Source organism: Lineus longissimus, chromosome 8 (assembly GCF_910592395.1).
Source record: "Lineus longissimus chromosome 8, tnLinLong1.2, whole genome shotgun sequence".
Lineage (NCBI taxonomy): Eukaryota > Metazoa > Nemertea > Pilidiophora > Heteronemertea > Lineidae > Lineus > Lineus longissimus.
In genome coordinates, this window is record NC_088315.1 from 13,553,660 (window position 1) to 13,568,930 (window position 15,271).

General features: G+C 41.7%; 2 protein-coding genes across 3 annotated transcripts in view; one reads left to right on the top strand and one right to left on the bottom strand.

The window, feature by feature from the left end:
- Positions 1-15,271, bottom strand: part of LOC135493045 (uncharacterized) — a 111,500-nt gene that overhangs the window by 36,527 nt on the left and 59,702 nt on the right. The gene's annotated exons all lie outside the window — the stretch shown is intronic.
- On the top strand, positions 8,596-9,881 carry LOC135492941 (uncharacterized). The gene is made up of 2 exons (XM_064779687.1): positions 8,596-9,205; positions 9,595-9,881. Exons 1-2 carry the CDS (start codon positions 8,596-8,598, stop codon positions 9,879-9,881), a joined length of 897 nt encoding a protein of 298 aa, XP_064635757.1.

A 15,271-nucleotide genomic window follows, 5' to 3' on the forward strand; every position in this document is an offset into this window, starting at 1 on the left:
TTATCTGATGTAGGGGGTTACATGTACCAACTTTCAAGTTCATAGCTTCAGCAGTTGAGAAACGTGCCATAGTTACACTCTAATGGCCAATTTACGCCATTTGACCTCTGTGACCTAGAAAAGGAGGTCAAATCCAAAAATCGTAGGACATGTGGTGTATCCTTGCTAGAAGTCCCTGCCATAAAAATTTTATCGAAAACAATTCACTCAAATAAGCAAGATATTGCACTTCTTCCTTTTTCCATTATGGCCCCCTGGTGGCCGAATAAAGAATCAGATCAGGCCAAAATTCGGCATCAAAGGTTATCTGATGTAGGGGGTTATATGCACCAAGTTTCAAGTTCATAGCTTTACTGGTTAAGAAACGTGCCATAGTTTACACTCTAACGGCCAATTTACGCCATATGACCTCTGTGACCTTGAAAAGTAGGTCAAATTGAAAACCCGTAAGACATGTGATGTATTCTTCCTAAGAGTACCTACCATAAAAATTTTATCGAAAACAAGTCACTTATAAGCGAGATATCACACTTTTCAGATATCCACTTTTGGCCCCCTGGTGGCAAAGTTGAGAATCAGATCAAACTGAAATTCAGCACCAGAGGCTATGTGATATAGGGGGTTATATGTACCAAGTTTCAAGTTCATAGCTTTAGTGGTTAAGAAACGTGCCATAGTTTACACTCTAACGGCCAATTTACGCCATATGACCTCTGTGACCTTGAAAAGTAGGTCAAATTGAAAACCCGTAAGATATGTGATGTATTCTTCCTAAGAGTACCTACCATAAAAATTTTATCGAAAACAAGTCACTTATAAGCGAGATATCACACTTTTTAGATATCCACTTTTGGCCCCCTGGTGGCAAAGTGGAGAATCAGATCAAACCAAAATTCAGCACCAGAGGCTATGTGATATAGGGGGTTATATGTACCAAGTTTCAAGTTCATAGCTTTAGTGGTTAAGAAACGTGCCATAGTTTACACTCTAATGGCCAATTTACGCCATATGACCTCTGTGACCTTGAAAACAAGGTCAAATTAAAAACCCGTATAATATAAAATGTATATTTGCTATGAGTACCTACAACAAAAGTTTTATCGAAAACAAGTCACTAATAAGCGAGATATCACACTTTTTAGATATCGACATTTGGCCCCCTGGTGGCCAAACAGAGAATCAGATCGGACCGAAAATCAGTGTCAGAGGTCAGCTGACCTAGGGCATTCTGTGTACAAAGTTTCAAGTTCATAGCCCTTGCAGTTAAGAAACGTGCCACTGTTAGGATACGACGACGACGACGACGACGACGACGACGACGACGACGACGACGACGACGACGACGACGACGACGACGACGACGACGGACACAGCGCTATCGTATAGACTCCCCTTACGGTGAGCCAAAAAGTATACCCCGAGAACACAAGTCGGCGCCATCTTGGTTTTTTTAGAGAAAATATTTAAGCATTTGCGTGCATGTACATCATGCACATTCTGACGGAACCATGTGGTTGAAAAATATATTCCGCCTATCGATATTTGTCAACGAGGTAGGAGTACAGCAAAAACTGAGTACAGAATGAACGGTATTACCTCCCCCCCCCGCCCGCGAGGTTTTTTTCCCTGGACGTTTGGGGCAGTACAGTGTACATTTGTACATAGAGTCTTAACCAATCAGAGTTCGACTTTGAATGACGTCATCTGAAAGCTGAGTGAACATGGCGGTAGATTTAAAGCAGTTTGACATGTCTGATTCCGTAAATCTTGCTGATTGTGGTCGCAATCTTGCCGATTGTGATCGTATCAAGGTATTTTACTTTGAAATTATTATTATCTAGCCATAAATTAATATGCTTAAGTGACAAATGGTTGATATACGGCGCTCAAGGGACATTTTATTGCCCTTCGCTCAGCGCTGACACTAGACGTGTGTCAATGTACTATAGACATGTGTGTGTAATTTAGTAGTAGGCCTATAATACAGTATAACCTCTTGGGACTGAGAAGTGCTGTTCTTAAATAGAGAGGTGTCCAGATTACAGGGGTCAAACTAAATGGAAGCTATTAATTCTGGACCAAAACTGTCCTTAATAGAGAGGTTACCTTATTAGTGAGGTGTCCTCTAAGGAAGGTTTCACTGTATCTGTTCAAAAGAAGAATAGGCCTATAACACCTTATGCTTTGGCTCATTTGTTGCATACCCGAAGCAAAGAACTACCTGGTCACCGTAATGCCTCAAGAATATAGACCCAGAGTCTTTCTATACATGATGGACCCAAACAAACAAGCACTTAATCTTATCTGTAGCTAGGCTTTAGTGAATTCTTTTCTTTTGCTTTTATTGCAGAAAAAACTTCCTCCCGGGTTTGAGTATCACTTTGTTGAATCCCACGATGATCACTGCACCACAATTCGTGTGAATCTGACAGATGCTGAAAAAGCAGATCAATGGAAGAAAGACCTGGAAGAAATCAGTAGAGTGACTTGGAGGCTCAATGCAGGACAGAGGGCCGGAGGAAAATTGAATGTCTATAAACGTTACTTTAAATGTCAACATAATACCAATCCTCGATCCCTCACTGCTGATGACCGGAGCGGCTCAAAGAACTCCACCTGCCCTGCTTTGCTCAATATTACAATCAAAAGGACAGATTTTTCAAGGAAGTCTCGGTATGTTTAAGATTAGTAGGCTACAGGTACATCACGATGTGTGACATTCTTAACAGTTAATCAGTTGAATACCGGCGACAACAATAGTCGGTAGCTATTGAAGTCAAGTTTTTACCGCTGCACGGTTTTTTCGGTCGCTGCCTAATTATTTTCTGTACACAATTAGGTATAGCCCATCGTTATTTGATCGGTGTATGGAGTTGCTATGGGTTGTACGAAATGGCATGAGAGCCTCTAGTTTGACCTAAAATGTATAGATGGCGAAACTTTTGATTATTTTTGGCGCTGAATCAGGAAGTCTCTGAGAAGCACATGGCGTGTATCGTGACTTTCTGGATCGTTTCTATTGTATTATTTTACATTAGATATGAGCTCGTGGGCTAAGTTTGGGGTGGAGGTGGCCCTTTCTAGGATATTAGAGGACTCTCAAGACTATGACACTAGTGGTGAGGAGTGTCTTGATGGGGTCGATGACCTTGATGAAACTGATTTGCAGTTTCCAGCATCAATGGTTCAGGATGATTTGAACGATGACCGGTGTGATAGAGACGCTGCTTGTGATGATGATAGCTAAAAATCACTTATCAATAACCAATTAATAACCAATCGATCGCTAATCAATAACCAATGAATCAATCAGTATTCATGTTTATATCATTATGTTTGATCATATAGGCATCTATGTTGAGTATCCTTGCTTCAAAAGTCCAAATTCAAAGGACAAAGGTTGATGTTATAGGACGTTGAAAATCTCGATAAGTAGTGATTGATTATCGATCAATATCGATCAGTAACTGGTCATATATAAATTTTTACTTGATCTACTGTTCATTGACAATAAAGAGAAGACATGTTTTGCAAAAAAATCTGTTTTTTTCCTATCTATATAGAAAATCACAAAAATCAATCAATCGATATTGGTGATTGATCACCAATTTACAGATATGAACTGGCAACCAACTCCAATCGATAGGCCTGTCGATTCCCTTCACGAAAAATGTATAGTTTTTGGGGTCTATCACCAAAAACCTAATTGATATAATTTTTTGAAAATTGGTATCATAATTCTGAATAATTACTCTAGGTAATACGGTATAGACGCGTTCGGACGGTACCGGTAGTCAAGAGGTTAACATCAGTTATTTTTGCCTTAGACGAGATATTGGAAAAACGATTGAGGAATTTGGCATGTTTGTTTGGCTGCTCAAGTCTCATTATGTCCGAAATTATCATCATGAGGAAGTGATTATGTCACACTGGTAATTTAGATAAGCAAGTGCCACTAAGGCCACTACTGTAAAACTGCTCAGGAACTGTCATGATTGTGACGGGGCATTTGTTCAGGAGCTGCTACCAAGGTCAACTACTGTAAAGCTGGTTAGGCGCGTGTGAGTGATAATGCTTTTATGACTCCTGAAAATAAAATCAATTGATTTTGGTGATACATAACTAAATCTTTCTTCTGTTTTGATTTCAGTGCAAAAACTGTAGATGAGTATCTCCCTGACTTCCCTGGCATCATTAAATTTAGTAATGATCATAACCACCAAGTCTTCTCCTCGGACAGCTTACGTGAAAGGGATGTGTCCGAGGAGACTGAAAAGAAGTTGCGGGACCTATTTGCAAATGGCCACTCCCCATCCTCAGCAGTCGAAACCATCAAGATGGACTTACAAATCGCTGAAGTAGACAACTACGTGTTTGCTGCCGCAGACAGAGCTAATTGTCCTGACCTTGGTTACTGCTTTTGGTTAGTAATAGACTGTTGCTGAGCTCATAAAACTAAATGTCATCTTCTCAAAGAATTTCATTGCTGAGAATTGTGCAGTGCTCCAATTTCTCTAAATAAACTGTATTGAATTGAAGGTAAAAAAGAACTGGGGACTATTTCCGTCAATTGCCTCTCTTTACAGACCTTTGAAATGGGTACTTTGCCATAAAGGGAATCATGTTTGGTTGCAGGTCTCTTTAAATTTCTTCATAGTATTTAAATTCTTTTTCAGACTGTACTACAAGATTTTTCAGAAGTCTTATGGAGCAGTTAGCGGGGAACAGATGTTGAAAGACCTGCAGTGTCATGCGGAAAGATTTAATGAGGAGAATGATGGGGAGGACTGCGTGAAGATGCGAACAATTGATAAGGACTTTGTTGTGGCAATATGTACACCCGTAATGAAGAGAGTGCATAGTCTGATTGAACAGAGTGGCGAACTAGTATTTGTGGATGCAAGTGGTGGTGTTGACCGTCATCACTGTCGCATCTTTTTACTTCTGACACATTCAGCAGCTGGGGGATTGCCTCTTGGCTGTATAATTACGACATCGGAGACAAAGGATGTAATTGCTGCTGGTTTAGGGCTTTTTAAAGAACTTCTTCCCAGTGATGCATTTTACGGGCGTGGTCTAGAGGGCCCACATATATTCATGACAGATGATTCTTTGTCAGAGAGGAATGCTATTCATGATTGCTTTCCAAATGCAAGTCTGCTGCTTTGTGTGTTCCATGTACTGCAAGCCAACTGGCGGTATCTATGGGACGCTAAGCATGGGATACGCAAAGAGGACAGACCACATTTGCTTGGGCTCTTTAAGGCAATGGTCTACAGTGTATCCAAGGAAGAACTTGATGATAAGTATGCAGAGACTAGGGATGACCAAGTTGCTAAAAAATATGAGAATTACCTTGCATATTTAGAGGACATCTTTGAGAGACAGGGGGAATGGGCAATCTGCCTTCGACAGGAGTTGCCAACAAGGGGCAACAATACAAACAATTTTGTTGAATCAGCCATGCGGGTATTAAAGGATAAGGTGTTTCTGCGCGTGAAAGCTTTCAATGTTGTTCAGCTATTGGACTTCATCTTGACGCGCTTTGAGTCGTACTATGTCCGCCGTCTTATAGACATTGCAAACAATAGACTGGATATGCGACTGTCGCATCGGTTCCTTCCAGTATATCAGAACAAATTAGGAAAGGACATGGTCAAGCCCATATGTAATTCTCTGTACACTGTGAATAGTGAAACAAAGCCTGGGGTTGTGTACCATGTTGACATGTCAATTGAGTTGTGTACATGTTTCAATGGTAATACTGGTGCACCTTGTAAGCATCAATATGCGATAGTAAGACACTACAGTGTGGAATCCGTCAATTTTGTTCCAGTCCATTCACCAGTGCTACGCGGACGTCTTTACCAGATTGCAACAGGTTGTACAAATGTTCCTGATGGATGTTTGCCAGCCTTCGGTCATCGCCACCTGCTGCGTCACATCCAAGCACTGTGGAGGCTCCAATGTCTGCAGACCCGAATTCCGAGGAGATGGATATTGTCGACGAAGATACGAGTGGACCAGTTCAGCAACCAGGCTTGGAGAGCCTTCATCAGCAGAGAGAACTGCAAAATAGATTCCTTGGACGCCAAGTGACCGGCACACACATGAATATTGCAAAACCAGGGAATCATGATGCTGAAATCAGTGAGGACATTAAGAAAGTGCAGATCCAGATCAAGGAGGCAGCTGAAGACATATGCCAAAGACTACAAAAAAATCCCAGCTTGTTAGTTTCAGCTAAAAAATTTGTAAGAAAATCTGGGGAATTGGTAAATGACAGTGCACTAGATTCAGCGCTTGCTTGTTTTGGGCGCTATACTGGTGCTGGGTTGGCAAAGTGCACCAAATCAAAGGGAAAGGTGATGCAGCATGGCAGCAAGATAGGGGTACAACCAACTGCTATTGCACGCAGGAAGTCTGCGTTGGGTGGGCGGAAATATCTTGGAAAACAAAGGGAACACTTTGTCCAATGAAAGAAAACACTGATGAATATGTGCGGAGTGTTATCCCCAAAAAGAGACCTCGAAAAGCACCACACAGCCTAGTAAGATGTGTTGAGAGCAATCAGAGCCTTGGAAAGACTCATAGTACAAAGAAATTAATCTCCTAACCCCCTGTCAATTAAAGGCATCATTAGTGCTAAATTTTGTATAGCCAGTGGGTAAGATTGATGATTTTAGTAAAAGATTTTGGGGGTCACCCTGTAGATGTGTTTCAGAAGCAGTTTTGAATATTATTGATGTAAGATAGGATTCCTTGGAGTCCTTGCTGTCATTTACAGTGGCTCAACCCACTCTTTTTTATGATTCTTTGATATAACTATGCTATAGAGTATAAATCAAATTCCTGAAGCCAGCATAAGAGTACACTCTATGTTAGAAAGTACACTTAAGAGATGTATTGTCTATCACTTCTCACAACATGTGGAAACTATGAATAATCAGTTAAACAGGGCTTCGCACCCATACGCAATTAACGTATTTGGTACGCGTTGTGATGTCTGAATACGCAAGTACGTAATTGTAAGAATTTGTACGCATTTCATTTCATGAATAAAGTACGCAAATATTTTTCAAAATACGCATTGATGTTTGTTAAAATTGTACGTTATTTCATGTGCTTTGTACGTTTTCTTTAACAACCCCCAACGATTTCAAACCCCGCCCCGGTCCGCCGCCCCCGGTCCAACGAAAGCTTCCCGATTCCCGCCTGCCAGTTCCCGCCCTAGAAGAAGTTAGTAGTGGCGCCTATCAGCAGACAATCGAACCAATCCAGTCTCGCTCGCTGTACTCGAAAGGCTGTGTATGTGTGCGGTGTATCTGGAGGTTTGGTTTGCTTGAGGCGTTGCTTGAGATCTTAAAATGCAATGGATTCCGATTTTGACAGCGATGACGAGCAAATTGCTCCAAGTCCACATAGGAAACGTCCCTGTCCCTCTTCTACCGTTGATGTCCTGGACAGTGAAGATTCGGCAGGTGATGGTGGCCCTCGAGCCCAAAAAAAGAGAAAGAGAAAACAAGTATTTTTGCCTGAGTACACCAAAATGCCAGGTATCGAGGCATCAAAGAAATCTGTGTTCAAAGCACGGTGTACATACTGCGATGTGGATTCAGTATTGCCGCTTCCGGCAAGTTTGACATTACCCGCCATAAAGCCAATCGGAGTCATCAGAAGGCTGTTAAGTCCTTGAAGAATAACACTGCAATTACTAACTTCATGCCCCAAAAAAACATTGATAATGATTTGGATGCTCAGGTGATCAGGGCCGAGACTATGTACGCTGATTTGATTGCAGAAAATAACTTGCCGCTGTCATTGGCCGACAAGTTGAACCAGGTTAATAAGGCTGCCTTCCCAGATTCTAAAATTGCACAAAGACACATGGCAGGACGTGACAAAACTACGGCAATTGTGAAATTCCTTGGTCGTGACGAGGCAATGGGCGTGGCTGATGAAATAAGGAGGGGGCCATTCTCCATTGCAACAGATGGAAGCAACGATGTCAAAGAGAAACAATATCCGATGGTTGTCTTCACCTCGAGTCTAAAGGATGGTGTCAAGCAGAGATTGTTGGGGATTCCCTGCCTGCCATTGCAGGATAAGTCTACTGGTAAGTCAATAATAATAATAAGTTACTAGAGATGTATGATTCCTTCTTGTAGTACTCAAATATGGTCAAATTTCTTTCTACAACTTGTACTTTTTATTTCAGGCAAAAACATTGGTGGACTTGTCGTGACCGAGGTAAACAAGCATAACGTGCCATGGGCACATTGTATTTCCTTTGGCTCTGACAATGCTCCAGTCATGGTTGGCAAGGTCAATGGGGCGATTGCAACAATTCGCAAGGAGCAGCCAAAGATTTATCTGTCGGGATGCCCGTGTCACCTAATGGCCATTGGAGCAAAGAAGGCTGCTGCAGCACTGCCATTTACTCCGGTTGGAATTGAGGATGCGTTGGTGGAGACTCACTATTATTTTGACAAAAGCAGTAACCGCCTGGGGGAATTAGAAAAATGGCAGCAGTTTTACGAGGTTGAACACATGACAATATTGAAACACATCTCAGTCAGGTGGTTATCTGTAGGAATGTGCTTAAAGAGGGTAATTGAGAATTGGGATGCTCTCAAGCAGCTGTTCAGGGAAGCCAGTGAATCCCTCCCAGAAGACCAAGATTGCAAAGAACGCAGGCTTTTCAAGTTCTATCGATCACCTACAAACAAGCTTCTTTGCCCTTTCCTTGTCCACACCATGAAGATATTCGATAATGCAAACAAGCGTCTTCAGCAGCAAGCTCCCCTTATCCACGAGCTGAGACAAGATTTGAACAAGCTAGTGCGAGATTTGCTACTTAGATACAAGATGCCAGAAGCCATACGGCATGTAGCTATTGAAAACATGAACGTGACAACGGAACTGGGGCAGAGGCAAGATGCAGACCTCTTCATCGGGGAAGAAGCACGGAACTTCATTGCTGATAAAGACAATAATGGTCTCCGAGGCCATCGTATCAAAGACTTCTTCTCTGGTGTCCGCAAGTTCTTCATCGCTGCCTGCAGTTACCTGAAGGAAAAGCTACCCCTTCAGGAACCACTCCTAAAGCACGCTGAGGTTGCTGACACCAAAAAGAGGATAAATGGTGCACAAGCGGCTGACCTCGGATATTTCTTGGATACATTCCCAGCATTGATACCAGAAGGTGAGTGCAATGTTGAAGCATTAAAACATGTAATGGCATTTTCCTCCACAGGTGGTGAGCCACAGTTTAGAAGTATGATGCCTGCAGAAAAAGACTTCTCTCTGAAGGTCCTTGGATGATGGGCTACAGATATCAAATCAGTTTGATTACTGCTTCTAACATTGTCTAATTATGCTGCTGCTGATATGTTCTGACATGTGTGATGTTTCTTTTCGATAATGGATTAGCTATAAAAGCCACTTGGTGGAAAAGACAGACTAGCTAAAAGTGACTCAAATATTAAAGCTTTACTGTTATTCAGAGTTTCTCTTAAAAAGGTGGTATTCACAACTTGCTAGTTTCACCTCTGATTCATATGCTGCTGTAATGTACTGTCCTCTTAATTCCAGGTGTCTCAAGAGAGACAGTGGAGCTTGAGTTCGCCGAGTATCAATCGGAGAGTGAGATCCCAGTGGCTGAAGGCATTGATGACATAGACAAGAAATGGGTTCAAATCGGAAAGATGGAGGATGGAGGTGGTGTGCCGATGTTCAAGAACCTGGCCCATGTCATCTTGGGTATTCTGACGATACCCCATTCGAATGCACAATGTGAACGTGTATTTTCATCAGTTCGCCAGAATAAAACCTGGAATAGGAGCAGCATGGTTCTGAAACAACTGAATCACTCATATTGATGAAAACCAGGCCAGGGCAAGCCCACAACCGAGTGTATTCTGCAAACAAACTAAAGCAGATTAAGTCTGCCTACGACCAGCACCATTTGAATAAACAGTAGCTCAAACACAGCTGGTTTGGTCTACTCAAATGACTCTTTGCTCAATTCATGGACAAAAATGCTTTTCTGACTTTTTTCTTAGATAATATTAAATAACTTCTAATTCAATTGTGAGGCAAAACCAGTCTTATGGACTCTCTGAACTTGGCTGGTTGAGACAGATCAGTTCCCTGTTGTAGGCCCAATTCTGAAATCTGTTCAGAATTGATTAACTCAGATTTCACAAAAGGAAGACAACAGGAAATGAACAAACAGTCCATCTCAGCCTGCCAAGTTCAGAGACCCCATAAGAATGGTTTTGCCCTGGAGGGTCAAAATTGTGTATTGGCCTTGAAGTGGATCTCTTGAATATTTTTGGCATGGTTTGCCAGATAAGTGATTAACATTTTTTTTCTAGTCTTCGTCTAGTTCAGTTCAGTAATTACATGTACATGTACATGTACTGCAAGGTATATTCAAGAGAGATCAACACTTCCCAGGTAGCAGCACAGTCTGGGCATGAGGACAACTGCTGCCATCTGAAAGGGGCAGATAATCTCCTGAAATACCCTACAGTAATTAGTCAATATTGTTCTGACCTTGCTGCTGCATAATGTTTATTTATATGGATATTTTAGGCATGGTTTGCCTGTAATTATATTTTTATTCTAGTTTCTTGTCCTTATAGGCTTAACTTTCATGACTGTAAAGTACCTTAAGGAGATCGCCATACATTTCAGGTCACAGCACATTCTGTGTGAAGCTATTTCTTACTCAATTGAAGTTGGGTGCTGCTATCTGGAATGTGGCAATCTTTCCTAGGGTACTATATGTTTTGATAAAAGTGATTAAGATGCTGCTGTATGATTATTTTAGGCATGGTTTGCCTGTGATTAAATTTTTTCTAGTCTTGTGTAGCAGTTCTACTGTTCCTTTTGACCAAAAGCTACCGGTAGTGTAGCAAATTTGATCCAACACTCATCCATTGTGGAGCAATTCAAGACATTTAGGCAGCATAATTGCTATGCAATACCTCTCATTTCAAGCCTTGGTGATTATTTTATTTCTTCCAACATTAAATTAAATTTAATGATTGGCTGCTGCTGGAACATTTTGAAAAGGCCACTCAGTGATTTTTTGGACTTTTATGTATACCTCAAAGCACTTAAACGTGCCTGTAAGATTTGAATTTTGTGTATGTGTGTGTCTGAAAAGTGAAAGTTGCAGTCAAAGCGCCAAGTGTGCATCCATTTAATGGAAGGTATTAGGTTGTATAGCTGTGTCGACAAATCAGCAATGTTTTGGTCTGAAAAACCCTTCAAAAAGTGGGTTTCGTTCGCTCATTGTATTTTCTGTGTTCAATATTGCATTAAAATAATTGAAAATAGAGGTGTTTTTTGGATACTCATTTATTGCAAATAATACTCATTTCTTTCATTCAAAATATCAAAAATACTCAATTAAGAGGGAAAATACTCAATTCTGGGGGTCACAATACACACCAAAAAAATCTGGGGTGAGCAGCCCTGAGTTAAATCATATTTGAAACTTTGCCTTTCTTTTCCTTCATGTACCAGTATTACCTGTTCACAAGAGAGGTTTCGACTCTCCAGATTGTGTAATATGATACCTTTTGCGACATACGCCATCTGGTGATCTCTGTCATCACTAGATAATAAATGACGTTTTATGTTACCTGATTTATGGTGTCCTGGTCCATTTATGATACATGGTACCAGAAGTTGAAATAATCTAGAATTATCGCTCATCTAGAAGCTAAGAAATAGCATAACGATGGAGCACATAAAGCCGTCGACTCCTCTGAAGTTAGGAAACAGTAATATCGCTGATGCATGGCGTAAATTCAAAGAACAATTTGACTGGTATCTGCAGGCTGTAGATGCAGCCGCGGCCAATGATGCACGTAAAATAGGCTTACTGTTGACCGTAGCAGGCAGTGATGCACAAGAGCTCTACCGTACATTTACATATGGCATTGATGAGGACAAAACCAAGTTTGATACTGTGGTAGCCAAGTTTGCAGCTTTCTGTAACCCTCGTAAAAACGAGATCTACGAACGATTTGTTTTTAGAACCAGAGAGCAGCAGGAGGGGGAAATCTTTGAACAATATTTGACTGATGTACGGGTCAAGGCCGATACTTGCAATTATGGTGCTCTAAAAGAGGACCTGATATGAGATCAACTTGTGGTCGGGGTCAGAGACATTAAATTAAAAGAAAAATTGTTAAGAACACAAGACTTGACTCTGGAAAAATGTGTGCGATTTGTCAAACGCAGGAAACTTGCCAAGAACAGATGAAAACGCTCAGTGCTAGTGGGCAAGCTGAAGCTAAAGTGCAGGCTGTAAAACGCACTAAACCTATTTCTGGAAAACCCCGACGTTTCGGCAGTAAACCTGACTCTAAAGCTAGTCATGCTGGTAGTTCCGGGAAGAAAAAGCAGTGGCAATCGGGCGGTTCGCGACACGTGGGATTTGTTACGTAACGGTAACACTTCAAAATGGTGAAACGAAGACGGGAGTCCGATTTGTAGTCATGGATGGAGCTGGAGCACAATCGATTCTTGGTGTCGGTGATAGTGAACGGTTTGGATTGGTAGCTAGGGCTTGGGATGTTCATAAAGTGTTTTGCATCAGATCCAAAATGGAGGCCAAAGGTAAAACCGATGAAACCAACGCCGAGGGTCTCACCAAGGACCAGATTCAAACTGAGTATTCTGTCTCTTCAAGGGGATTGGTTGTCTCGAAGGGAAAGTCAGCATTAAATTAAAATCCGATGCCTCGCCAATCATGTGCGCCCCTCGAAAGGTCCCAATCGCACTTAGGGACAAGTTAAAATCAGAACTTGACAGGCTTGAGCAGCAGGGTATAATTGAGAAAACTCAAGGGCCTACTGATTGGGTCCTACCTTTAGTCTTAGTCGAAAAGGCTAATGGCGCTCTGAGAATCTGTATGGATCCGTTAAAATTGAATGAATATGTGTGTAGAGAGCATTGTCACCTCCCAGAGAGGTCTGAAATACAAAGTGATATGGCAGGTGCGAAATATTTTTCGAAGTTAGATGCTTCACAAGGGTTCTACAACCTTCAGTCAGACGAGAAAAGTTCTAAGCTCTGCACAGTGGCGACTTCGTTTGGCAGATTTTCATTCCGTCGCATGCCCTTTGGCATAGCTTGTGCACCTGAGATCTTTCATGCGAAAATGGCCCAGTTTTTCGAAAGCATATGGATGGTGTTATAGTGTCAATGGATGACATCGTGATTTATGCAAAGATGAGGGCAGAACATGATAAAATTCTAAGGAGAGTGTTGGACATACTGCGCAAAGCAGGAATTAAGCTCAACTTGAGCAAGTGCGAAATCGGTGTTACGGCGTTGACATTTGCTGGTGATGGACTGACCGGTGATGGTGTACGGCCAGATCCGAGGAAAGTTTCAGCTATCGATGATATGCCTGACCTTGCTAGTAAAGAAGATTTGCGGAGAGGTCTGGGCAAGGTAAATTACCTAGCAAAGTTTGTTTCAAATATGAGTGTGAAAACCACACACCTTCGTAAGTTGTTACTAAATGACAGTGATTGGGAGTGGACTCCTAATCATGCAAACGAATGGAAACAGCTCAAAAGGGAACTAACTTGTGAACCTATCTTGCAATACTTTGACCCAAAGAAAGAAATCAAAGTTTCGTCAGACGCATCCAAAGCTGGTTTGGGTGCAGTCCTTCTGCAACTAACTGGTAATCAGTGGAAACCTGTCGCATTCGCCTCAAGGGCAATGACGTCCGCTGAGCGTAATTATGCGCAAATAGAGAAGGAACTTCTAGGTATTGTTTTCGCCACCGAAAAGTTTCACGAATACGTGTATGGAGCATCTGTGATCGCAGAAAGTGATCATAAACCGCTAGTCGCGCTGCATGCTAAAACTCTGTGTGATCTCACGCCAAGATTACAACGTCTAATGTTGAGGCTTCGCCGATATGACCTCAAATTAGAATATCTCTCAGGTAAATTCCTGATCGTGGCAGATACCCTGCAGCGGGCCTTTCCGGCTGAAGTTCCGAAAAGTAGTGCAACGGAGAAAGAAATAGAACTGCATGTAGCCTTGGTTAACTCCGCGCGTAGCTTTAGTGACCCAATGTGGGAGAAGATAGCGCTAGCAACAAACAAGAGGCCCAAGGGCCTGGCGCTCAGCTGAAATATATGAACATGGAAAGTACCCGATAGATCTCTTTCAACCTCAGTTTTGTCAATATATCAGGCAAACATACCAAAGTAAAAAGACTTTTAAATGGTGACAAATATGCCACTTATTAGTCAAATCTAAGTGCCTGAGCCAGGCTGACCTTGAAAAGTAGGTCAAATAGAAAGCCCATGTGATATCATGTAAAGGAGACTTATTGTACACCAACCATAAAATTCATGTCACTCTGGATACAGCAAAGGCTTTAAAATAGAAAAAAAAAACCAAGATGGCCGCCCACCAAATTATTCAAAAAAGTAAAGAAAATGTATTTACAAGTGAAAAAAGTAAAAATTAAAAAAAAAAAAAAATTGACCCGAAGTGGGATTGGAACCCACAACCTTCAGAGTCATACAAGAGCGGGAAATTCAAATCAAGCTTAAACTAGGTCAACACAGATTTTGGCTCAGTAACGCCAACTGGTAGTATCAATCAAAACTACTCTTAGTAGTTTCAAGACCTACATGCATGCGGTCCTTTTCAACTTTATTTCAAGCTTCTATCTGCTTGAATAAAGCGCCAAAAAATTGTTTTGTGATTTAGGCTTTTTGCCCCCTGGTGGCCAAACTGTTAATCCTGCCGGACCCACACTTGGTCTATTCAGGAGTCCTGAAGGGTCTAAATGGCTTATAGGGAAAATCTATCACCTATCCGCCATAGTTTTGAAACGTGCCTGTTTAACAGACAGACAGACAGACAGACAGACAGACAGACAGACAGACGGACATTCATTCTACCATTTACTCAAATGAATAGCTCAGCTTGTCAGCTGAGCTAAAAACGATGAGACTTTAAACGTGGTTCAGAAAGCCATTTTCAATGGTTGGGACAATCATAGATCATTAAAGCCATACTATCACTTTCGTGAGCAACTGACTGTAATTGATGGGGTGATAGTAAAAGGGTCAAAGGTCGTGGTTCCGAATTCCATGAGACAGGAAATGTTAGGTAGGATACACGAGGGCCACCTTGGTATCGAACAAGAGGCCCAAGGGCCTGGCGCTCAGCTGGATGACCTAATAACATAGGACTGAGGGTGTAAAGTAGTAAA